At 37.5% G+C, this 26168-nt stretch overlaps 2 protein-coding genes, 1 long non-coding RNA gene and 1 pseudogene across 3 annotated transcripts in view; all 4 read left to right on the top strand.

Moving 5' to 3' along the window:
* LOC148124208 (uncharacterized) overlaps window positions 1–26168 on the top strand; it is a 465649-nt gene that overhangs the window by 60668 nt on the left and 378813 nt on the right. The gene's annotated exons all lie outside the window — the stretch shown is intronic.
* On the top strand, window positions 9398–10369 carry LOC113448548 (olfactory receptor 14A16-like). The gene has a single exon (XM_026719260.1). The coding sequence runs from the start codon at window positions 9398–9400 to the stop codon at window positions 10367–10369; it is 972 nt and encodes a 323-aa protein (XP_026575045.1).
* On the top strand, window positions 12466–18628 carry LOC148124210 (uncharacterized; annotated as a pseudogene).
* Window positions 21358–22296, top strand: LOC148124209 (olfactory receptor 14I1-like). The gene has a single exon (XM_087915983.1). The coding sequence runs from the start codon at window positions 21358–21360 to the stop codon at window positions 22294–22296; it is 939 nt and encodes a 312-aa protein (XP_087772109.1).

The following is a 26168-nucleotide window of genomic DNA, read 5'->3' as shown; positions in this document are numbered from 1 at the left end:
AAATAAAACACAAACATACATCCTTCACATTCTATTCAATTGAATTGAAAACCTGATATTGTATTATTATTGCACTATATAGTAGAATTCAATATAGTTACTGCCCTGGAATAGAAGCTATTTTTCAGCCTATTTGTCCCTGTTTTTATTATCCTGTACCATCTGACAGGTGATAATAGTTCAAAATAAGGGTGCTCAGGATGAGATGGATCTTTAAGAATGTTTTTAACTTTCTTAAGGCAGTGGGAGCTACAAAGCTCTTCCAAAGAGGGGAGAGGCAGCCAATGATCCTCTGGTTAATGAGGTTAAATCTCTATATACTGTGCAAAAGAGAAATCAACAAGACAAAAAGGGAACAAAAAGACCAAAACACTTCTCCAAATTAGCATAGATTAATATCAAGATTAATATCAGACTAACAATCAAGAAGTAAATAATACCCCAATCAAGGAACTTCCAATCATAGAAACCCCAAAACCACTCCTACCAACACTGACAAGGCAAGCAATTAAAATATAAATTGAGAGTAAACCCCACTCCTTACTATCACTAGCACTGATGATCTTACTCAGTTTGTGTAATAAATCTGCAAGAAACATCTCAAGAAAATAGCCAAACCCATAAAGCCCCAAAGACCCTCCATTTCAACCCTGAGAAATGCATGTGACTCTGAGAAATGCATTTGAAACAAATGCATGTGGAAAAAAAATACCTTTGAATGATACAATTAAAGGGAATGAGTTTGTACCAATAAAGGAGAATATTTGTATCTCAGGGTTACAAATAGTCTCCCTAATTGGTACAAACTCTTTCTCTTTAATTGTATAATTCAAAGATATTTTTTCACCTGCACTTACATCCACAATTAACACCAACACCACAGACAATACTACTACCCTCCAAAAAAACCTTGACTATGTATCAGAATGGTCAATTAAATGACAGAGTTGATTGCTCTGTCTTACATATTGGCAGAAAAAAATCAGAAAATAAAATACAAGCTAAATAGTCAAGACCTTGTTGAGGATCTAAACTTCATCAAGGACCTTGGAGTACTCATCTCAAATGATCTAGAGCCTAGTGCTAGAGCCCACTATAACTACATAGCCAAAAAGGCATGGAACCCACGTATCTGATATTAACACAGTCCAGAAATATTTCCAGAAATATTTCACAAGAAGAGTTCTCCACTCCTCTACTCATTGAAGAATACCTTATGCCACCAGACTTGAAACTCTAGACCTAGAAAATCTAGAACTACACCACCTCCGGTATGATCTAAATATAGTATATACATAGTATATATTATATACATAGTATATACATTGCAATGTCCTACCTGAAAATGAATATTTCAGCTGCAATCATAACAATACAAGAGCATCCAATAGATACAAACTCAAGGTTAACTGCACCAAACTTGACTGCAGAAAATATGACTTCAGCAACAGAGTGGTCAATGTTTGGAATACTCTACCTGACTGTGGTTTCTTCCACAAACCCCAAAAACTTTAACGTTAGACTGTCAACTATTGACCTCACCCCTTTCCTAAGAAGCCTGTAGTGGATGTGCATAAGCACACCAATCGTGCCAACCGTCTCTGTCCTATTTTTAAAAAAATATTTTTCTTATAAGTATCTATCTCATGTATTCAAAATGATATTTATTCTTATATCTGTATCTTGTAAGCAATTGACAAATCAAATAAATACTAAATACTAAAATTAGGACCGACCTCACCTGCCTTGATGGATTTAGAACAAGAAAGCAGAGTGCAAGTCATTGATTTGACATGAAATGAAAACCTGGTGAAGATGTGTGATAGGACAGAATAAAGGTAAGAGGTCATATCACTCTGGGAAGAAATATCAATCTGGTTCAGTTCAGTAGTGGGTACATACCTTCATTGCTACCATTTCAGTTGGCCCCTAACGTGCCAATCAGCTGAGAGGATGAAGAAACAAAAATCTAGGAGTGATCCTCCCACCCTCCCATGCACTTTTCGCTTCTTTTATCCTCTCAGCTGATTGTCGGAGGAACCAGTTCAGCCATACTGCTAGTTTTTTTAAAACTACCAATTCGGCCAAACCAGTCCAAACTGGTAGCATAACACCACTGGTTCACTTCCAAGCTAGGAAATAGGTACTGGAAATATGGAGGCTTATTGAAAAGATGGTTTATTGATAAAGCAGAATCACATGTGATTCTCAGCAGCTGACAAAATGGAGTTAATGATCAAGGGGGGTAGGGGGGTTATACCTTCTTTGGGCTTTGTTTTTGAGCTTCCAGTTCCTGTGCAAGAACATGTCATTTAATAATCTATTGACTGTTGTCAGATTCCTATGGGGGTTATGTAGGGGTCCATAACTGGCTCTATAGGCAAAAGAGGAAATACAAACCCTAGGTGTTTGTCTGAGCTAATCTGGTCAATCTCTATGTGAGCTCCCAGGTTTGGATCACTCTGGGATGATGCAATGAAGGAGCTTGTGTTCTGAAAAGGTGTTGGACAATTCCTATTGTGCCTAATGGTTTTCGTCCTGTGTTGGATCTTGGGTGAGGAGCTGCTGCTAATCCTATCACTTTGCCTTTGTTAGCTGTCAAACTTTGCTGCAAGCAGTTTTGAAATATCCTATCTTGAATGGATTTTTGCCTGCAGTATTTGCTTTGCTTATGAATAGAGCCATCTAGATAGTTGGCTTCTTCTTTCAATAATCTCTTTATCTCTTAAATACTGGCATCTGCTGTGGGCTATTAAGAAAGACTTGGGGGCTGCTTCTTGCTTCGAAAAACATGTTTCTCCATTTTCCATTTAGGAAAACATAACATTCTGCCTTTTTAATATTTCTCCAAACATTTCATTTTTCTGGTGGGTAGATGCTGACTTTCTATATCCATGTTTGAAAAAGCCCCATGTAAGCACTCAAATTTAACCTTGGGTGCATTAGGTTAGTGGTTGTGGTTTAATGCAGCATTTCTTACAAGGTGGCTCATATTTGTTGTTATTAAGATCAAAAGTCACTTCAGAAAATATTTTATTTGCTGTTACTATTGTAATAAAATTGTCATTAAAAATATTTTCAAAATTCTTTAAGGAACACTATCTTTCCTCTTTAATTTATACAGACAATTATTCAACATATTCCACATCATTTTTTAAGGATTTCTCTCCATCCAGGAACTTTTCAAATAAATATCTAATTGTCATTATCAGTAAAGATGGCATATGTGTGATATGATGGATTTTAAGTATATATTTCTGTCTGAATGTCTTATGTCTGTTGGTGATATACTTAATTTGATGCATGTCAGGCATGACCAATGTTTGTAGTTCCACTCCTCTCTAGATGAATGCAATGTTTGTTAAAAAGAAGCAGAGTTTTTATTACTCGGTCTGACTTGCCATTTCAAAGTCAAAAATTATCATTTTGTGCATTCCTCTTTTCCTAAGGTGGTCATGCTGTATTTAAGGACATATATTTTTCAAAGGAAGCCAAACGTATTATTTCTTAAAGTTTTAAAAGCATAGGATATATGTAGGCATATTCTCACTGTTCCGGACTAGCAGGTTCGAAGCCTGCAAACCTGATTGGCCCGCTGATAGCCGATTGTGATTGGTCGCCATAGACTGATGCGATTGGCCAGTAAATGGGCTGCCGCGATTGGCCCTGCCAAGAGTGGCAAACTCAAATTGCCTTCAGTGGCTACCTAGCCGCAGCCAGCCCTATATAAGGGGCTGCTGCGGCTGGGATTAGTTGCTCAGATCTGAAGTCACTAATAAAGAGCTGTTGTTGCTATCTGAGTCTTGCCTCCATTCTTGAATCATCCTCCCAGATCTAACACTGGCAACGAGGATAGGATGCGGAGGCAATGAAGTCTATTGATTGAGCTAGCTGAAGGAGCACGTGGCTGACAGAGCGCAACGACGTCGACATGGCCAGCAGCGCTATACCACCCGCACCATTCGATCCAGCTAGCGAAGACTGGGACTAATATATGGACAGATTTCAAATGTTCCTGGAGTCCAACAACCTCAAAGATGCCACGCCTAGCAAGAAACGAGCCGTTTTTCTAACCCATTGTGGGCCAGCCGTTTTTAAGATGGCTAAAGCCTTAGCGAAGCCAGCTGAGGTTAAAACCATGGATTGGGACACCCTTGCTCCCATCCTGCGCAACCATTACGCCCCAGCCGTGCCAACTCTCATTCGCAGACACGAGTTCTACCAGAGGGACCAGCGTGAAGGTGAGAGCGTTGGGGATTTTGTGGCAGACCTGAGGAACCTGGGTGGTTTATGTGGCTTTGCCAACCTCGAAGAAGCCATGAGAGACCACATCGTCCTTGGCCTCAGAGACCCAACCGTCCAGAGCAAGATCATGGCCAAGGGAGACATCTCGCTTGCAGATGCCATAGCAGATGCCACCGCAGCTGAAGCCACTTGTAAATCAGCAGCACGAATGCGTTGAATTAGCGGAACCAACCGCCAACCCACCAACGATGCTGGGAAACCTTCAGACAAGTACACATCAACCACCCATCATGAAGATGTCGAGTCATCCTCAGACAATGAGGAAGAAGAAGTCCACAGGCTCCGGTTGGAACGTGAGCAACGGGACCAGCGGGGTCGTAAACCCAACTACCAATGCGCCGGATGAGGGGGAAACCATCCCTGATCCAAATGCAGATTCTTAGGCGCCATGTGTCGTTTTTGCGAGAAACGAGGGCACATCGTGAGGGTATGCAGAAACAAGAGAAATTCCAGCCCCAGACGGAGAGGAAGCAGCCCAAAGAGGTATGATGGCAACTCCACCACACAGAGGGACCGCCCTAGCAACCAGTGGAACCAGTACAGCAGACCCCAAAGGTTTAAAGACACACCCAGACGAGAGGAGGCTCATCAAACCATCACCATCGGCCACGCTTCATCACTTGATGCTAAAAAAATCTGAGTAAAGGTCACCATTGAAAACAAACCATGCATCATGGAAGTCGACTCTGGGTCATCACTATCCATGGTATCCTGGAGAACACTCAAGCAGCTAATTCCCAACATCCGACGCCAAGACCTCAGCAGCCAGAGACTCATACTGAAAGACTTTCAAGGCAACCGGATTCCAGTCGCAGGTACCCGCCATGTCCAGGTCTCTTTCAAGGGACATAATGCAATTCTACCACTCACCATCGTAGACAGAGACCGGCCAAGTCTATTGGGCCTTCAGTGGTTCGCGCCATTAGGAATCGGAATGGCTGGCGTCCATCATACTAAAGACGATGACTGGGAGGCGGCTCTCATCCATGACTTCCGAGAAGTGTTCAACGAAAGCCTAGGCAAGTACAAGGGGTCCCCTATTTCATTTAATCTTCACCCCAACGTTGCACCCATTCGCCTAAAGCCACGTTGAGTTCCCTTTGCTCTCAAATCCAAAATTGACGAGCAACTGGACAAATTAATTGCACAAGGCATGTTAGAACCTATTGACCACGCCCGATGGGAGACACCAATTGTCACCCCCATAAAGCCTGATGGGTCCATAAGAATCTGCGGTGACTACAAGGCCACCCTCAAACACGCGCTACAGCAGAGCGCCTACCCAGTACCAGTTGTTCAACATCTCCTGCATTCACTTGGGGGTGGCAAAATATTGGCAAAATTAGATCTGGCCCAAGCGTATCAACAGCTGCCAGTTGATTCCGAGACTGCAGAAGCCCAAACTATAGTCACACATTGTGGTGCATTCAAATGCAACAGGCTCCAGTTTGGTGTAAGCGTAGCCCCAGGCATCTTTCAAAGCCTGATGGAGAGACTATTTATTACAAGGTATAAAAGGGGTCGTGCCCTATTTTGATGACGTATTAATAGCAGCACCCACAAAAAACCAATTAGAGAAACGCCTCAGAACAGTCCTACAGAGGTTCAAAGATGCTGGCCTCAAGGTTAAGAAGGAAAAGTGCCAGCTTTGCACAGAAAGGGTGGAGTTTCTTGGCTACCTCCTTGACAAACAAGGAATCCACCCCACAGAAAAGAAATTGGCAGCTATCAAAAATGCCCCAAGACCCAAAAACAAAACTGACCTCCAAGCCTTCCTGGGACTTATTAACTTTTATAACATCTTCCTACCCCAGAAGGCGACTGTTGCTGAGCCCCTTCTTAGACTACTCAATAAAAGGGCATCCTGGATTTGGGGATGTCGGGAGGAACATGCCTTCCAGCAAGTAAAAGACCTCCTTACCTCTAATGCAGTACTAATTCAGTATAACAAGACACTACCTTTGACTGTCACTTGTGATGCCTCACCATTTGGGGTGGGGGCCATTCTGAGCCACATCCTACCAAACGGCTCAGAGGCACCAATTGCATTTTTTTTTAAGAACTCTATCAAAACAAAAATAAACTGTAGCCATTTAGATAATGAAGCCCTTGCTATTGTCTCTGCAGTTAAAAGATTTCATGAATATGTTTATGGGAGACCATTTTCTATTATAATGGATCATAAGCCACTACTTGGCATTCTGGCGGGCAACAAACCTACTCCACACATTCTCTCCCCCAGAATGACACGATGGTCGGAATTTCTCGCTGCCTACTACTATCAATTAAAGTATCGCCTGGGGAAATCTATTCCTCATGCAGATGCCTTGAGCCACTCGCCACTACCCGAGCCACAGGAAGACCCAGCTCCCACACTCCCGGTACTGCAAATAGAGACAATGCCCTCACCTCCACTAATGGCCCAAGACATCGCCTTTGAAACCAAAAGAGACTCTTGTTTGGCATGAGTTCTTGGCTGGGTGGAGAGAGGATGGCCAGATTACGACCCTAATGAAATATTTAAGCCATTTAAAAACAGACAAACAGAACTTTTTTCACAAAGAGGGTGCATCTTGTGGGGAGACCGAGTTGTTGTACCAACTAGGTTACAAAAAGGGTCTTGCAAATGCTACACGATGGACACCCGGGCATCGTGCGTGAAAGCGCTGGCAGAAGTTACGCCTGGTGGCCAGGTATGGACAAACAAATCGAAACCTGGGTCGCCTCTTGTAACAGATGCCAGGAAAACCACTCAGCCCCACCAAAAGCTCCACCAGCAGAATGGGAAACACCCAGGGGTCCCTGGTCTCACATTCATATTGACTTTGCGGGACCTACGAGAGGCCACACTTTCTTAATAACCATAGATGCGTATTCTAACTGGCTTGAGGTCAATAAAATGAAAGCAACCACTACTGAGGTAGTCATCAAAAAAATGAACAGACTCTTCACCACACACGGGTTACCAGATGTCCTGGTCTCTGACAATGGTCCCCAATTTAGTGCCTTAGCCTTTGAACAGTATTTAGCGGAACGGGGCATCTGACATGCACTCACATCGCCGGCTCATCCTGCGGCAAATGGTAGGGCTGAACAAATGGTTCAGTTTACAAAGAAAACCCTGAAGAAAATGGAACAAGGTAACATCCATGACAAGGTCACTAGAATGCTGCTCCTACAACACATCACACCAAACAGCACGACCAACTCCTGATGGCCAGGAAACTCAGATCGCCTCTAGACCGTTTGCACCCTGCCTACACCCCGGAAAAGCCCCTGGGTTCCAGCAGCAAGCACCGTGCCTTCAAGGTAGGAGACCTTGTATTCGCAAAAAAATTTTCTGGGGATCCCCTCTGGATTCCTGCCCAAGTAACTCAAGTTACGGGTCCCCGCTCCTACCGTCTACTCACCACTGATGGCAGAGCATGGAAACGCCATATTGACCAGCTGCGCTCCAGACAAACCACAACTTCCACCCCTGACCCTAACTTTGACACCAGGGCGGGAGGGGAAGCCGTGAACTCAGAATTAGAACCAACACCTGTTTATTCTGAACTAACACCGAGATCACCGCACCATGGTTTGCAACACTCACCAGCTGCAGCTGCGCCTGGACAGATGAACGCTTCGCCAAGAAACAGCAGCCAGGCAGGTTCAGCGAGCTCGGGGAGCCATGGCAGTAGCAATGAAGCTGAGGACTCTATCACCCTGGGGGCACCAGAGGAGAGCCCTGACCATGGCACCGGTTCACCGTTTCTGTTTGATTCAGCAAGCAGTCCATCTGAACCCAAATGTGAACATGGACAATTGGAATTGCATAAGTCAGGTAGACAGGTGCGAAGACCTGCCTACCTGCGAGACTATATTACTCCACCCCTTAAATGGAACTGAGAGGGGAGGGGTGTTCCGGACTAGCAGGCTCGAAGCCTGCAAACCTGATTGGCCCGCTGATAGCCGATCGTGATTGGTCGCCATAGACTGATGCAATTGGCCAGTAAACAGGCTGCCGCGATTGGCCCTGCCAAGAGTGGCAAACTCAAATTGCCTTCATTGGCTGCCTAGCCGCAGCCAGCCCTATATAAGGGGCTGCTGCGGCTGGGATTAGTTGCTCAGATCTGAAGTCACTAATAAAGAGCTGTTGTTGCTATCTGAGTCTTGCCTCCATTCTTGAACCATCCTCCCAGATCTAACACTCACACTTCATATTTTTGTTTGAGTTATATTTCAGACTTCTAACGCTACTGAATACTCTTGGGAACTGATTAAATGATTCTGGGTCCTGTGGTATTTTAAGAAAGATGTATAAAGTGCAGTTTGAAAGGACACATGATTATTCTGATATCCCAACTCATATTCGGAAAGCCTTCCATTATTGAAGACATCATTCAGATAATTTTAAATGTGGAACTGAAAGGTAATTTCTCTATATTCTATAAGAGCCATAGTGGTGCAGTGATTAGAATGCAGTACTGCAGGCCAACTTACTGCTCGCTCCAGGAGTTCGATTCTGAACATTTTAAGGTTCGATTCTAAGGTTGGTAAAATGTGGAGCCAGATTGTTGGGGACAATATGATGATTCTATAAACCACTTACAGGGGGCTGTACAACATTGGGAAGTGGCATGTATGTCCAAGTGCTATTGTTATTTCACATAATTATTATCTCTGAACAATCTCTCACATATTTATTTTGGAAACATAATCCATGGTAAGCACAATGAAAATGTTTGTGCATTAACTTTGTGCCCAAATTATTCAGAAATTAATTACTACTAAATTAAATAGGAGTTTGATCTCATGGAAGAAGAAATTATTTAGTTGATGAAACAATTGAAAATATTCCAAAAGGTAAAGCAATATATTCTCCAGATTGAGCTTTATTCCTGGTGACTTTATGGAACATACATGTCTATATCCTTAATAGCTAAATTTTTTTGTATCTTAAGTAGGAGACAAGGAAAATGTAACTGTACTTCAGAACCTTATATTTATATTCCAACATCCCTTAATTTTATTTTTCATAATTACTATTTGATCTGTTGAAATTTTTTTTATTTTTTGCACAGGAATATAGGAATCATTCTCAAGAAAAATGCCTAATGGAAGCGAATTCTCTACTTTTCTTCTCCTGGGTTTTTCTTATCAATTTGAGCAAAATCTGCTATATTTCACTCTCTTTTTAGTGATCTATATAGCAGCTTTGATAGCAAATGCTCTCATCATTTTAGCAGTGTCTTTCCACCAACAACTTCATACACCCATGTACTTTTTCTTAGTGAATTTATCAGTTGTTGACCTTGGCTCTATTTCTGTCACTATTCCGAAAGCCATGACAAATGCATTCTGGAACAGCAGAGAGATCTCATACTATGGGTGCATCACACAAGTATTTTCTTTATTCTTCTTCCTGATCTCAGATTTGTTCTTCCTCACAGGCATGGCCTACGATAGATACATTGCTATCTGTGATCCACTGCATTATAAAAGCATAATGGACAGGAAAGCCTGCCTTCAGCTGGCAGCAATTGCATGGATAACTGGTTTTCTTTATTCAGCTTTGCATACTTGTAGCACTTTTGCAGTCACCTTTTGTTCCAATGTTCTGAATCAGTTCTTTTGTGAAATCCCACAGCTTCTGAAGGTATCATGTAATAATTCATATCAGATTGAAGTTGGAGTTATTCTGTTCAGTGTATTCATCGTTTTTGGTTGCTTCAGTTTAATAATTGTTTCGTATGTGTGGATTTTCAAATCTGTGTTTAGAATTCCTACATCTCATGGACAGAGCAAAGCTTTCTCAACTTGCATTCCCCATCTCATTATTGTCTCCTTGTTTATCAGCACTGGAAGTGTTGCCTACTTAAAACCTACTTCAGACTCTCCTTCGGATATAGACACAGTAATCACTGTGTTATATTCTGTGATTCCCCCTTTGATGAATCCAATTATCTATACAATGAGGAACAGAGAAATCAAAGTTGCCTTGTGGAAAATGTTTAAGTGTGACATTACATCAAGAATCCTATCATTATTTTTTTATTTCCAAACGATTTTCCAACGTTAGAGTATTTAGTTTTAGAAAGAAAAACCAATTTCACAAACAGATGGCACAATTAAAATAAACAGCATGTTTATTTGGGCTGCCTAAAACTTTCTAACTTTCATTGAATTCTATGCATTCACTCCACTGGAAAATCCATAAAATGTACTAGTACTTTATGTTATTAGATCCAAATTATGTCATTTCACTTGGATATTTTAGTTGTTTAAGCTGCAGGGGCCTTTAGTTCTTCCATGCTTTGTAAGATGGAAATTGTAACTTCCATTAATTCTCTTTGGAAAGCAAGACAAATCTTGAATAGAGTGCTTGAATAGATATAAAGAGAGTTTATATTCTCTTTGTGCAGATATTATATCCTTATCTCCATGTAGGTCTATATCTACATTTCTGTATACAATATCTCTAGCTATCCGATAAATATATTTAAATTTGTTTTGGACAAAAAAAGTTTCACAATGTGTTAGAAAATAGAATCATAGATTTATAGGATTGGAAATGAACTTGAAGGCCTTCCATTTCAACCCCCTGAATAAGGAGGAAACCCTCAGATCATCCCAAAGAATTGTTCCAAGCTCAACCATCTCAACCTGAAACTGAATTCCTTTTGGGGTATTGGATATGAGTATTAGGTATGGGAATTAGGTGATGTCTAGATTATGAAAAGAAGGACTAGGGGTTACATGGCATCACTGTTCCAATATCTAAAGGGCTGCCACAAAAAAGAGGAGATGAACCTGTTCGCCAGAGCACCTGAAGGCAAAACAAGAAGCAATGGATGGAAACCCAATCAAGGAGAAAAGCAACATAGGAGAAATTTCCTGACAGTTAGAACAATTGATCATTGGAACAGCTTGTCTCTGAAAGTTGTGGGTGCTCCAGAATTGGAGGTTTTTAAGATGACATTGGACAGCCATTTGTTTGAAGTGTTATAGAGGTTCCTGCCTGAACTCTGTTATTCTATTATTCTGTTATGTTTGCAGTTATTCCATGTTTGCTAATGCAGTTAACATTGAAACATTGGTTATATATATATATATATATATATATATATATATATATATATATATATATATATATATGTAAAAGTCATAAACCAGAATGAGAATATTCAGCAGAAAAGTACAGTACAATAAGGAAAGATACAAACCAAAATAGAAGTTCTTGTCTGTATGTTCTGTTTTTAATTATTTCTGAAATGGTGCAGGAATGTAATGGATTCATAGCTGAGTAGATACAATACTCAAATGGATACAGACTGATGTTATACACATAACTTTATAGACCCCCACTATATATCTTTAATTAGATATATCTGAGTGATTATATTGTGATATCATGTTGTTTGATTCCTAATGACCACATAGATTTTGTTAGTGACAAGTTGTCCCAAAAGTATATTCACCTGGCATAATTTGAGTGTGGTTATTTGAGTGTGGCTAAGTGAGACTTCTGGGTTGATTCATTTGATTTTCCATTGATTTTCTTGGTATTTTTAATAAATGAGAGGAAGAAAATGTAAGCAAGAAAAGGGGCACAAGGGGATTTAACAGAAGAATTCAGTATCTATATGGACTATGGAAGTAGCCAATAATGGTGAACTATATAAAGATCTTAAACGAACAATAAACACACACACACACACACACACAAAACACACCATCATTATATTATAGGAAATAGAATTAAGCACAAAATTTCTAACAAAACTGTAAAAAAAGGGTGGAAGATTACTTTCAATCTCTTCAGGAGAAGAGAACATCTTCCAATTGCTTCTTAATGCAACATTCTTATTAATTGAAGCATGAAAAATCAGAGGAATTGAAGATATTTGGGTAGAAGATTATATATTGAATAATATATATGTTCATTTATAGTAAACATTTAAGGCTCTTTGTAATTCAATAAGTACCTGTATATCACATTTCATCTCCACTTTTCTCACTTGAAAAAGAGTTTCTGAAGCAAATTCTCTTTATCAGACTAAATTAGAATATGTAAAAACCAGTAGAGTAGTGTCGGGAAGCAGGTGGGGAATAAAACCATGTAATGTATGTCCACTTTCAGTACTTCCCCACCATATCAATACAGCAAAGTTAGCTATGATTGAACTAAGGACAACAAGATGTAAAAGCATAGAAAAAAAACCTGCAACTCAACCTGATGAATCCCGCAATATATGAGAAAAGAGGATATTTCAAAACATGAAAAAACAAAAAGCATATAAATCTTCCAAATCTTATTTGGTAAAATATTAGTCTTTTAATTAGGCAATCTAGAAAAAAAGAATCATAGAGACTCAAGTTTCAGGAATTATCTAACAGAATTGTGTGTTCATTTTCCAAGATTTTGTATGTAACTCTTCTTTTAATGTTAATTCTATAAGCAGCAGAATAATTATTTTGTTAAAAAATGATCAAGACCCAACTTCCAGTTGCCTCTTGAAAAAGCACCTTTTGGACAACTGTAATCTGGATGACTGAGAATTTCCATAGATAGCTTCAGGAGTTAGAAAGATACAAAATGAGGTTTGGATAGCTTTATCTTTATAGTATAATGAAATCAAGGTTAATGTGGATCTTAAAAAATCCTAATGTTATACATGTCTTAGTGGGAATATGTAATAGATACATATGGCTTTGAATACTATAAGACTGAATTTGGCCTGGTCTACCCAATGCAAAGAGGAAATATGATAGCAGTTTAGGGAGTGGTGTCAAACTGACCATGCCCACCCAATCGGCCATACCCAGCTAGCCCCCTGAAGTCAACCACAGCCCTGATTCAGCCATCAATGAAATTGAGTTCAACACCCCTACTCTATCTGATATAGACTGGTAAACAGGTATCCTCAGGACTTTGAAGGTACTAACCAGCATTTGGAGCTAGTACACTTTCTGCAACAGTGGTGTAATATGGGCAAACTGTGGGATGCTTAGAACTCTCCTTGCAAGCTATCACTTTTTCAGATATATTAAGTTTAAAAGCAGGTGACCATACAATTCAATACATACAATACATATAAATACATACAATACATATAAAAGACATATCTCTGCATAACTGGATAGAAGCATTCCTGTCAAACAGACAACAAATGGTCAAAATTGGGAGCATCCTATCAAGTTCTGTACCTGTCAACAGTGATGTCCCCAGGTGGCATGCTTTTTTATGGTACAAGGGAACTAAAATACAGGGGTATTTTAGAAGACATCATATACAGGAGTCTTTGTGGTTAAATTGGGAGAAGATTAAAAGACAATGTTATTTGAAAATTCCAGTCTGGTTATTGACTATTGAAGCATGTTCCTATCCTATAATATACAAGAAGGAACAAACAGTTAGATATGGTGAAATACTGAATGAAAAGGGTGAACTTAAATCTATGCAAAAACTAGAGGAACAAGGTATAAAGAAGAATTGGTTTTCTTTCTTTTTTTTGAACAAATTTTATTGATTTTCCAAAACGATACACAGACAAACAAAACATAAAATATAATGACATAGGAATTTTTTTTCTTAAAAAGCCAATACAACAACTTATTTAAAGACAGAATTATTCCAAGTTATCACATTTCCAAACAAGCACAATTCGATATATATATTTACCTTATCTGTTCATCTTCATATCTTATCCCAAACTTCTCTTTATTACTTCTTTTCCTTCTATTTATTCAAATTATATCTCTTTAACTTTAGATTGTATACATTTTTATATCCATCTGTCTTATACATTTTCATTATTCTCTTCCAATAAAAAAAAAAAACAAGACATAAAACATAAAAACATAAACATCTTTTCTGAAAGTTGCTTGATCCCGGTTAAAACTCATCGTATAGACACCTCTTCAAAAATCATGTTCCTTTTATATATCATTCCATATCTTATTACCGTTTTCCATTTTCTATATAGCTTCTTCCTTTTTTTAACTCTCTTAATTTTATTCTACTTATCTCAGTTCAAGTCATAATACTTAACATTCTTTGTCTGTTCTCAACTATCCATTCATTTTTTCTCTTTAAACAAAACCTCTCCTGTACACTAATTAGAGTATGACGCCTTTAACTCTTTCCCCTAACCTGATAATACTTAATATCACACATAACTTGTATTGAGATTCTGTTTAGCACATCCTAAAGTCACACAGTATATTATATAAAGAGAAAAAGAAAAATTTTAATCGTACCTATTAATACTTATTTATATATTTATATCTTAAACATTTTATTCTATAAATGCCTATAATAACACAATCTTATGTACCTTACAGAATCCCTTTTTCAATTAAATTTACCCATTGTCTATAAATAAATTTTGTTTCTTCAAATCTTGCTTCCCATCATTGAGACTTCTCATCCCTTCCTTTCTCCCTTGCTTATTCTTTTCCTTACCCTGTTCACCCCTTTGTCTTTCCACCTCCCTTTTCTTCTTGTGCTTTCCCCCTTCCTGTTGTTTCCTAATCTTATATCCACCCTTCAACTCATTTTTATCTTTTTTGGTTGTTTTTTTTAAGTTTTAAAATCCCTTTTTCCTTTTCCTCTTCCTCCTTCTTCTCCCCCAATAGGGTCACATGTTCATCAAAAATAGTTCCTTCTTTGTCCCAATTATCCTGCTGCGCAATCAATTCTCCATAGGAATGCACCGCCATTTCTAGAGATTGAAAAAGAATGTCCAAGGTATCTTTCCAGTCTTGTTCTTCCTTTTTATATTTTAGATATTCAGTTTTAAATTCATCCAAAAGTGGTGCCATTATGAAGAGGAAAAAATTTTCCCAAAACAACCACCCAGTGTTTTTAAACAAAGAAAAAAAGTTTCCCAAAGATGCAAAGTCACCAAACAATCCAGATAAACTATTTCATTTAGCACTTTTTCCCTTCTTCCATTTCTTTTTCTGGGGTTGCTATTAAATCACAAAATTCCAATTATAATATGTCTTTTGAAGTCTTATTAATGTTCAAATGGCTCTTTAAAATTCTAGGCAGTCTGCTCTTTATTTTCAACTTCAATTTTTTTCCTCTCCCTTCCACTCACAGCAGAAGAAAAAATTTTCTTTAAATATTTAGAAATCCATATCCCTTTGGCATTAGCACAGTCTTTAGCATTTAGCATACCTTCAATGCGGGTTTCGATTTCTCTCAAAGCTGTTCCGTTTGGAAGGAGAGTGAAAAGAAAAAAGTTTTCCCTTTGATATCCATTAAGCTGCTTACTCAGTCTGGGAACAATGTGTCTTTAGTAGGTGTTAAATACCAGGATATTTTCACTGTTCCTTTGTCCCGGTCAGCAAAATCAGTTTCATTTCTTCACAAACCCCTCCAGCACATTTCTTTCCCTGGCTGGGCTCTTCTAAATGGCGGCCATAAAAGACCACCGTTCAGTTGCCGTCAGAGAGGGAGATTTAGCCGGCTAGGGAAGAGAGATGCGATGTCTCTCGTCCCTGCCAGAACCCCCCAGTCTTTACCACCTTCTACAAAGGTAGCTTAGCCCCGAAGCCAAATGGCTCGAGGCACTCAGGCAGTGAACACAGGCAGAAACCGTGCAGTGCCACGGATTTCTGCCTGCACTGAAGAACCACAAGCCGGAAGTGGGCAAGTTAGATATGGTGAAATACTGAATGAAAAGGGTGAACTTAAATCTATGCAAAAACTAGAGGAACAAGGTATAAAGAAGAATTGGTTTTCATATGCGCAAATACATTCAAGGTATGATAAAGATTCTAAAACAGAAGGTTTCTATGATAAACTGACTGACTTAGATAAGATTTTGACAGGTACTGATGAAAAGGTGATTAAAAAATTTAATGGATATCTATTAGAAATTAAACTAGAAGAAGAACAAGTTAAAGAAACTATGATTGCTTGGGGGAAGAATTTTGGATATGGGATTGATTTAGAGAAATGGCAAAAATTGTGGTCCCAAAATTATAAAATGACAATGTCAACATCTTATAAAGAAAACTTGTATAAGATGTTTTACAGGTGGCATTTCCCCCCGACAAGAATAGCAAGAATGTTCAAGAATAAATCCAAAAAATGTTGGAAATGTCATCAGATACCTGGCTCATACTACCATATGTGGTGGACTTGTGCGGACGCTAGAAAATACTGGACTAAAATACACATGTGGTTGGAAAAAATGACAAAAAAACATATAGATTTGAAACCAGAGATATTTTTACTGGGAATTTTACCTGATACATATTGCAAAGATTTGAAATATTTGATTGTAAATGTATTAAGGATTGTATTTGCTAAAAACTGGAAAAATGAGAAAATACCATCACAGGAGGAAATCATTAAGAAAATATTGGAATGTGCTGAAATGAGTAAATTGACATTTGAAATTAGAGACCAAGAGGATAAACAATTTTATAAAATTTGGGACGTTGTCAGCCTCAAGATCTCTTCGGCTACCCTAACTGCTATCTATCTCATTTATCTCTCTCATATCTTATCTACTATATCTTCTACTGCTACGCTTAATTCTTTCAGCTGTCATTAGCAACGGGGGGAGGGGTAATTGTGGGGGAAGAGAGCTGGAGGTGTTTTGCATTCCTTTACTGTGGGTAAGCAAAAGGAGGGGGTGTATGATTTCTTCTTTTCAACTTTCCATTTCCTTGCTAGCTTCTATCCCTTTTTGCGCAGCTGCAAAGTTTTATCAAAATATGTCAAGGTCAACAGACAGAGGCCTCATCACCACCTGAAGATGCCCACATGATCATATTCAGAACTTTTAATTGGAAGAGACTTCTGGACTTTGGGGGGTGGGAACAATTCAATTCCTTTGTATATGTGATCTGTGCGCCAAATTCTCAGATTCGGAATTCCATCTGTAGCTTCCACTTTAATTTCCAGTAAAAGAATAACTTTGCTCTGATCTATGGAGTCTGGGTATTTCTTTCTTGGATTTTGAAGGGAGCACACACTGACAGACCTTTTCTATCAATGGTTAGATAATAAAATACAGTAATGAAATATGTAGATTTTTAGAAAATAATAAATATATAAAGATGTACTTTTTATTATATCTACAAAATGTTTTTAGGATAGATTTGGGAGGATAATATGAATTGTTATAAAATAAAATAAGTAAATTATGGTTATCTCGTAAAATATGAATGAATAAAATTATAGTCAAATGATTGATTAATAATGATACAAGGATACTCAATTTTTGATTGATAATATGAATTAATATGCAATGTAACTGTAACTGATGACTATGAAATGGATGCACAAAATAATCTGTAAACCAACCGGCACACTGCTTGTATACAAATGGAAGAAAGTTTTATGTTTTGTTTGTTTATGTTTGTTTTTAAAAACCAATAAAATTTATTAAAAAACAACAACAGTGATGTCCCCCAAGGCAGTGTTCTAAGACCAACTCTCTTCATACTCTACATAAATGACCTCTGTGATCATATTAAGAGCAACTGTGTTCTCTTTGCTGATGATATAAAGCTATTCAACACCACAGACAATACTGCTACCCTTCAAAAAGACTTCGATTGTGTATCAGAATGGTCAAACAAATGACAACTTCAAATCTCAACAAATAAATGCTCTGTCTTATATACTGGCAAAAAACAAAACAAACAGAAAATAAAATACAAGCTGAATAGTCAAGATCTTGTTGAGGATCCAAACTCTGTCAAGGACCTTGGTGTACTCATCTCTAATGATCTAAGTGCTAGAGCCCACTGTAACTACAGAGCCAAAAAGGCATTAAGAGTTGTTAACCTTATCTTACGTAGCTTTTTCTCTGGTAATATTACACTAATAACTAGAACACACAAAACATTTGCTAGACCAATACTCGAATTCAGCTCATCAGTCTGGAACCTGCATTATGTATCTGATATTAACACAGTTGAGAAAGTCCAGAAATATTTCACAAGAAGAATTCTACACTCCTCTAATCGTTGCAGAATACCTTATGCTACCAGACTTGAAATTCTAGACCTAGAAAACCTAGAACTATGCCGCCTTCGGTCCGATCTAAATATAGTATATAAAATCATACATTACAATGTCCTACCTATCAATGTATACCCCAGCTTCAACCATAACAATACAAGAGCACACAATAGATATAAACTCAAGGTAAACTGCACCAAACTTGATTTCAGGAAATACGACTTCAGCAATAGAGTGGTCAATGTCTGGAATACTCTACCTGACTCTCTGGTTTCTTCCCCAAATCCCAAAAACTTTAATCTTAGACTGTCTACTATTGACTTCACCCCTTTCCTAAGAGGTCTGTAGGGGATTTGCATAAGTGCACAAATGGCTTACCATCCCTGTCCTATTGTTTCTTTTTATTTTTCTTATATGTATCCATTTCATGTATTCATAATTATTTATACTTATACCTATTTTCTTGTAAGCGATTGACAAATCATATAAATACATAAATAAAATAAACAATATGTAGCTAATGAATTTTATAAAATATATACAGATAGTCCTTGACATTACCATAACTTGAACAGGTACTCTAATTGGCAAATGATGCAATATTACATGTTAATTGCTGGCTTGTTTTTCTTCAGCTAACAAGGGAACAAAGACCAAAACACTTCCCCACCAGTAATCAACACTAAGATGAGCATAGACTCCAAGAGTAACATCAGACCAACATCCAAGAAGTAAACAATACCCCATTCAAGGAACTGCCAAACAAGTGCACAGCAAATATTCCACGAAAGAACCTCCAAGACTATTCCCTCCAACAATAACTGGGCCAACCATTACAATATATACTGAGAGTAACCCCCACTTCTTTGATAATGTTATATAGTTTGGGTAATGAAATGTCTACAGGGAAACAACGCAGCTCAAAGAGCATCAAGGAGCCCTCTATGATTCTCTAGTGATTATATAAGAAATTGAACTATGATGTCCAGGGAAATAGTCATTTAATTGGAAAAGAAAAAAAATAGAAAAATCCTCTCAAATAAATATTCTTCTACTGATATCCATGTTTGAAAGAAGAAACAAGTCCCTTTACCGCAATATGACAGGCTTGAATATGATATTTTCTTGAGAATGGAACACAGATAAAAACAGTAGTTAAAGTTATGCATAATTAATTAACTTTCAAGACAGAAATATAAATAAAGAGGAACTTAAAGAGTCTAGTAAGTATGAAGTGTTTGTCCAGATTTTGAAATATATTAAAGTTGTAAATGTCTGTTGGACCTTTTTTTAAAAATGTGTCAGTCTAATTTTATATATGAATTATCTAATCAAGCTGTAAATCAATTATGGTTGATCATAAGCAGAATCTAAAGAAAACAATCATTTGACAAAAAGGAAGACTGAATTAATACAGCAGAACTGCATACATGAGACAGATTTCTCATTTAGTTTTTCCTCACATTAATTAAAGAAAGAAGCTTTTATGTGTCAAATTTGGTTTGTTTAAGGGATGGCCAAAACTTCTAACTTGACTTTTCTCATTTTGAATTAAAGTTTGGAGCAACCTAAGCTCACAAGAAGTTCAGCTTGATAATAAGAGAATATAAGGCAAAAATTAATCTTAATGATACTGGATGTTTTACTGGATGTAAAAGTTGTCTGTCTTACTTCCTGATACACTAATTATATAAGAGTAATGATATAGGTCAGCAAAAATTGAGATCTATTAATGTAAAGAATTGAACTAAGCAAAATAATTAGCAGGTACATCAACTGACATCACTGAGACAAGTTCTAAGATCTTGTCTCAGTGTGGGATGGAAGGGAGGTGTTTTTAGAAGAGATGGATGAAGTATGAAGAGAACCAGTTAGGTTTGTAGGTTAAGGCACTAGATTACAACATGGAAGGCTGTAAGTTGTAGTCCTACCTTAGGTATGAAAGTTGGTTTGGTGGGATAGTCTCTCTCTCTCTCTCTCTCTCTCCCTCTCCCACTCCCCTCCTCCCTCCCCCCCCCCCTCTCTCCACCTCACAGCGTTGTTTTGTGGGGGAAATAGGAGGAAAAAGGTATGCTTTGAATTATTTATTAAAAATAATCAAAGTAGGAGAAAATTAAATAAATAAGTGTAAGCATAAACCATGCATATATACAGTTAGCAGGTTTATACAAAGTTTGAAGGTATTCCCAGTTGCCCACTTAAAGCAAGTAGGCACAGATTGGAGAACAGCAAGAGAATAAGATGGTCAAAGTGAAATTTACTTTAGTGACAAGAATCATTTCAAATGGCATGAGAAAAGGCAATAATAAATCACTCCTGTATTTTACCAAGAAAGCTACATGGTATAAATATAAAAAGTGATGTAATTTAAAAAGTTGTTGACAATGTAGTACCAGGTGATGAGCTCTTCAACCCAGATAGCATTCAACATGCTATGAGAAAAAGCTCAGGATGGAGACTTTTTTGTCTCCTTTTGCTACTTCCATTTAGCTCAATAATTAGACAGTATAAGCTTAAACATAAATATTCCTGTTCATTTAGCTTGAAATTTTGCTAATTGTTTTGGTTAAGTCAAAACAATACAATGTTATTAGCTGTCATAACACTAGTTCTTTCTCTCCATCTCTCCTTGTTGGTATATGCCTGTTTGTCTCAGTCTATCTATCTATCTATCTATCTATCTATCTATCTATCTATCTATCTATCTATCTATCATCTATCATCTATCTATCTTACTTTATTTCTTTGCATATGTCTAATTAATAAAGGATAATGCTTTCTCTCCCATTTTCAAAAGGGAAAATGTTTTGCCTTATTAGAATCATACAGTAGAGGCTGCCTGATTTATTAATTCAGACATCTGCCTATTTGTCATTGATGCTTCTAAGTCAGCATGAAAGAGCAGAGAAATTTTTAAACTTCTACTGGATCATTACGTATTATCAGCACAATAAGAAAATTATTGCTATTCAGTAACTGAAGGTAAACATACAATTTTGGTTGTCCCTTATACTCTCATTAATTCAGAGTATCAAAAAGAGTTTTTTCTCTTTACAGGCTGCTTACACAAGAAAGAAATGGATAATCAAAGTGTTATTACTGATTTCCAACTCTTAGGATACTCCAATATTCTGGCACTTCGCATGTTAACATTTGGAGGATTTTTTCTTATCTATCTGGCTGCATTGATTGGAAACCTTCTTATGATAACTATTGTAACCCTCAACCCTCATCTTCAAACACCAATGTATTTTTTCCTAGTTAATTTAAATATTGTTGATCTAAGCTTCATTTCAGTCACTGTTCCAAAAGCTATGTCTAATTCAGTTATGAATACCAGGAGGATATCATATTATGAATGCATGGCACAAGTCTTTTTCTTTTTTTGGGCAGGAGCATCAGAATTCTTGCTCCTGACCTTGATGGCTTATGATAGATATGTTGCTATATGTAATCCACTGAATTATGTGAAAGAAATGAACAGGGAGGCTTGTTTGAAAATGGCCACCAGTGCATGGATCTTTGGGTTTTTTGATGCATCACTAAACACAGCTTGCACTTTTACTATCCCATTCTGTTCCAACAAAATCAACCAATTCTTCTGTGAAATCCCACAGATCCTGAAACTTTCATGTTCCAGTTCCTCCTATCTTATTGAACTTGGGCCCCTCATATTTACTGTGTTAATATGTGTAAGCTGCTTTAGTTTCACAGTGACCTCTTATGTGTACATCTTTAGAGCTGTTTTTATTATTCCTTCTGTGGAAGGAAAGAAAAAAGCCTTTTCAACGTGTCTGCCCCATTTGGCTGTGCTTTGCTTATTCTACTTTACTGGAGTCTATGCTTGTTTGGGAACAATGTTCAGAACCTCGTCAGGCTTAGATCTGCTACTTGCAGTGTTGTACTCAATGGTCCCTCCTTTCATGAACCCTATCATTTACAGTATGAGAAACAAAGAGATCACAACAGCACTTTGGAAGCTTCCACAAAAAACAAGAAATATGATTTCAGTTTAGATATTTGATTCCATCTTTTAAAATACAAATACAAATAAAGGAAATTGATTAAACTCCAATGAACTCAACAGAACATGTTGCTTGTCACCAGCAAATTGTAACAATTTCAGCAGAGCACTGAGATCAAATAACATATAATATCATCGAAACAATTACTAAGCATATATTTGACTCTTTTAATAATAAAAAGAAGGCTTAGGAAGAACTATTTTTATAAATTCACATACTCCAAAAACAATCTAGACTTGCATCTTAAATAAAATTGCATTTCCCCCACACCTCCCAGTTGAAGAATACAGTGGGATGAAAGGCATTTGCTTCAGTGACATTTCAGGAGATATACTCTGTTAAAGCAGCATGATTTCCTCACTTCTAAAACAAAGTGTTGGACTGGCCCAACATTATAGTGTCTAGAACTGTTCAATTGTACAAAGTTAAAAGCTTGAGTTAGCAATATTTAACTTCTAACATTAGTATTGAACCACTTATGAAAAAAAAATGTTGATCAATAATAAGAGATGTATGAGCCATAGAGACTTAGTCATACATTGATATAATTTCTCTCTCCCCCCCACCCCCACATATTCCATTAATTATTTTAACTTCAACTACATATGTTCATGGTACAATGTAAAGGAGCACTCATAAATTAGGTCAGTACAAGACTTTGATTCAGACATTGAATTAATTCAGATAGTGCTTCCAGAGCTATCCAACAGAAATTGATATTTAATATCAGAAAAATATATAATTCTAAAAATGCTGATGACATATGTTTAAAAAAAAAGAAATTGAGTTTATTGAGGGGCAAGATTTTGAAAAACATGTCAATAGAAAACGCAGTGAAAAAAAAAACCTAATAGCTATTGGGGAAATGGTATTCAATGGGGAAACAACATTAAAACCTATTTTAACAAATAGAAATTAATAGGATTTTGAGATTTCTTTTGGTGGGGGGGGGGGTTGTTAATGATGCCACAGCATATACATTGTAGTTTGTAGGGATAAGAAGTCAAACATAGGCTCCGTATAAGATATGTTGCCAAGGAAAGGAGAAGGGGAGTTCATTAGGGTGTTTGAGAATCAGGAGAAAAAGAAGGTACATGAGGTGGAGCTCTCATCTCAGAATTTGGGAGGTGTGAGTTCAATCCTCGATAGAGGCTAATATTTGGATGAGACTCTCCTGCTCAAGCAGGGGGTTGGACTAGATCACCTCCAAGGTCCCTTCCAACTCTGTTATTCTATGCCTCTGTCTCCTCATCATTAGAGGCAAGAATTTTGAGGGGGAAAACAGTAATGATAATCCATCTGCATAAAATGTAAACATGAAAAGAAGCACAACCAGAAGCATCTTTATTGTGAGGTTATATTAAACAGAATCTTGTAAAATTGAGAGTGTATCCCCCGTCTTCTTTTACAGTCTCTGGAAATTTTCTTAATTTAAACAAGGAAACAAATGTTTGTTTGTTTGTTTGTTTATATTTGTCAATTGCTTACAAGATAATAGGTATAAGTAAAAATATAGTTATGAATACATGGATACATATAAGAAAAAAAATATATCAAAGAAACAAAAGGACAGGGACGGTAGGCATGTTGGTGCGCTTATGCATGCCCCCTACAGTCCTCTTAGGAAAGAGGTGAGGTCAATAGTAGACAGTCTAAGGTTAAAGTTTTTGGGGGTTTGGAGAAAAAAAAACACAGAGTCAGGTAGAGTATTTCAGACATTGACCACTATATTGCTGAAGTCTTATTTCCTGAAATCAAGTTTGGTGCGATTAACCTTGAGTTTGTATCTATTGTTTGCTCTAGTGTTACTATGGTTGAAGCTGAAGTATTCATTGACAGGTAGGACATTACAAGGTATGATTTTATATACTATACTTAGATCGGACCGAAGGCAGCATAGTTCTAGGTTTTCTATATCTGAATTTCAAGTCTGGTGGTATAAGGTATTCTGCAATGAGTAAAGGAGTATAGAACTCTTCTTGTGAAATATTTCTGGACTTTCTCAACTGCGTTAATATCAGATATGTAATGTGGGTTCCAGACTGATGACCTGTATTCGAGTATTGGTCTAGCAAATGTTTTGTATGCTCTAGTTATTAGTGTAATATTACCAGAGAAAAAGCTACGTAAGATAAGGTTAACAACTCTTAATGCCTTTTTGGCTATGTAGTTACAGTGGGCTCTATCACTTAGGTCATTTGAGATGAGTACTCCAAGGTCCTTGACAGAGTCTGGATCCTCAACAAGATCTTGACTATTCAGCTTGTATTTTATTTTCTGATTTTTTTTTGCCAATATGTAGGACAGAGCATTTATTTGTTGAGATTTGAAGTTGCCATTTGTTTGACCATTCTGATACATAGTCAAGATCTTTTTGAAGGGTAACAGGATTGTCTGTGGTATTGAATAGCTTTACATTATCAGCAAAGAGAACGTAGTTGCTCTTGATATGATCACAGAGGTCATTTATGTAGAGTATGAAGAGAGTTGATCCTAGAACACTGCCTTGGGGGACACCACTATTGACAGGTACAGAATTTGATAGGACTCTCCCAATTTTGACCATTTGTTGTCTGTTTGACAGGAATGTTTCTATCCAGTAATGCAGGTGTCCAGAGATACCGTAAGATTTAGGAGTAGTTTGTCATGTACCACTGAATCAAAGGCTTTAAAGAAGTCTATGAAGATTGTGTCTATTGCTTTGCCCTAATCGAGTTGTGTAGTCCATACGTTTTTGCAGTGTGAGAGTTGCAGATTACAGGATAGTTTTTTCCTAAAAACCAAATTGTTTATTAGAGAGTAGGTTGTTTGTTTCTAAGTGGAGGATAATGGATTGGTTAATAATTGATTCCATGACTTTACAGGTGATGCAGCATAAAGAGATTGGTTTATAATTTTCAACTAGGCTGAGGTCTCCCATTTTGAAGATGGGGATGACCGTGGCTTGTGACCATAGTTTTGGCTAGGAGCTGGTCCTGAAAGATTTTTCAAAGTTTATGCTTAGAGGTTCGGCTATGGCAGTGGGTAGCTTTTTTAAGAAGTAGGCATATATTCCGTCTGGTCCAATAGATAGGGATGGTTTTAGATTGCGCAGTGCTTTTTCAACAATGTCTTCTGTAAAATTGATATGTATTAGATCATTGTAGTTGTCTGTGGTTCAGCTAGGAAATACTGGGCATGATCCATTGCTGTTTACAAATACTGAGCCAAAGAATGTGTTAAAGAGGTTGTCTTTAATAGTGTCATCATTGCAGTCTTTACCATTAGGTCCTTTCAGGGGTGGGATGGACCTTGGGTCTTTTAGTTTGTTGTTTATAAAATTGTATAAAGCACAGGTAGAATTGGTGCATAGAAGGTTTTCTTCTTGTTTAATGTGATAATTGGTGCATTTAGCTTTTATCTGGTGGCATAAATTTTTGTATCGGCTTTTGAAGTTGGCAATGTGACCAGATTTGTTTTTCTGCCAAAGTGATTTCTTTTTGGATTGAAGCTTCCTTATTGTTTTGGGTAATTTGCTTTTTCTGGTTTTGGTTTCCACAGATCCTATCTGTAGGTACATCCAAACTTCGTCAAGGACCTTGGAGTACTCATCTCTAATGATCTAAGTGCTAGAGCCCACTGTAACTACATAGCCAAAAAGGCATTAAGAGTTGTTAACCTAATCCTACGTAGCTTTTTCTTTGGTAATATCACACTACTAACTAGAGCATACAAAACATTTGCTAGACCAATACTCGAATACCTCTCATCAGTCTGGAACCCACATTACGTATCTGATATTAGCACAGTTGAGAAAGTCCAGAAATATTTCACAAGAGTTCTCTACTCCTCTACTCATTTCAGAATACCTTATGCTACCAGAT

This window comes from Pseudonaja textilis, chromosome Z, assembly GCF_049901715.1.
Source record: "Pseudonaja textilis isolate UNSWEBS1 chromosome Z, rPseTex1.2, whole genome shotgun sequence".
Taxonomy (NCBI): domain Eukaryota; kingdom Metazoa; phylum Chordata; class Lepidosauria; order Squamata; family Elapidae; genus Pseudonaja; species Pseudonaja textilis.
Note: the sequence above shows the minus strand (reverse complement) of the source record. Positions and strands in the feature narration are given on the sequence as shown.

Coding starts and splice junctions, on each gene's coding strand:
- LOC148124209 (XM_087915983.1), top strand. CDS start 21,358: ATGGATAATCAAAGTGTTATTACTGATTTCCAACTCTTAGGATACTCC.
- LOC113448548 (XM_026719260.1), top strand. CDS start 9,398: ATGCCTAATGGAAGCGAATTCTCTACTTTTCTTCTCCTGGGTTTTTCT.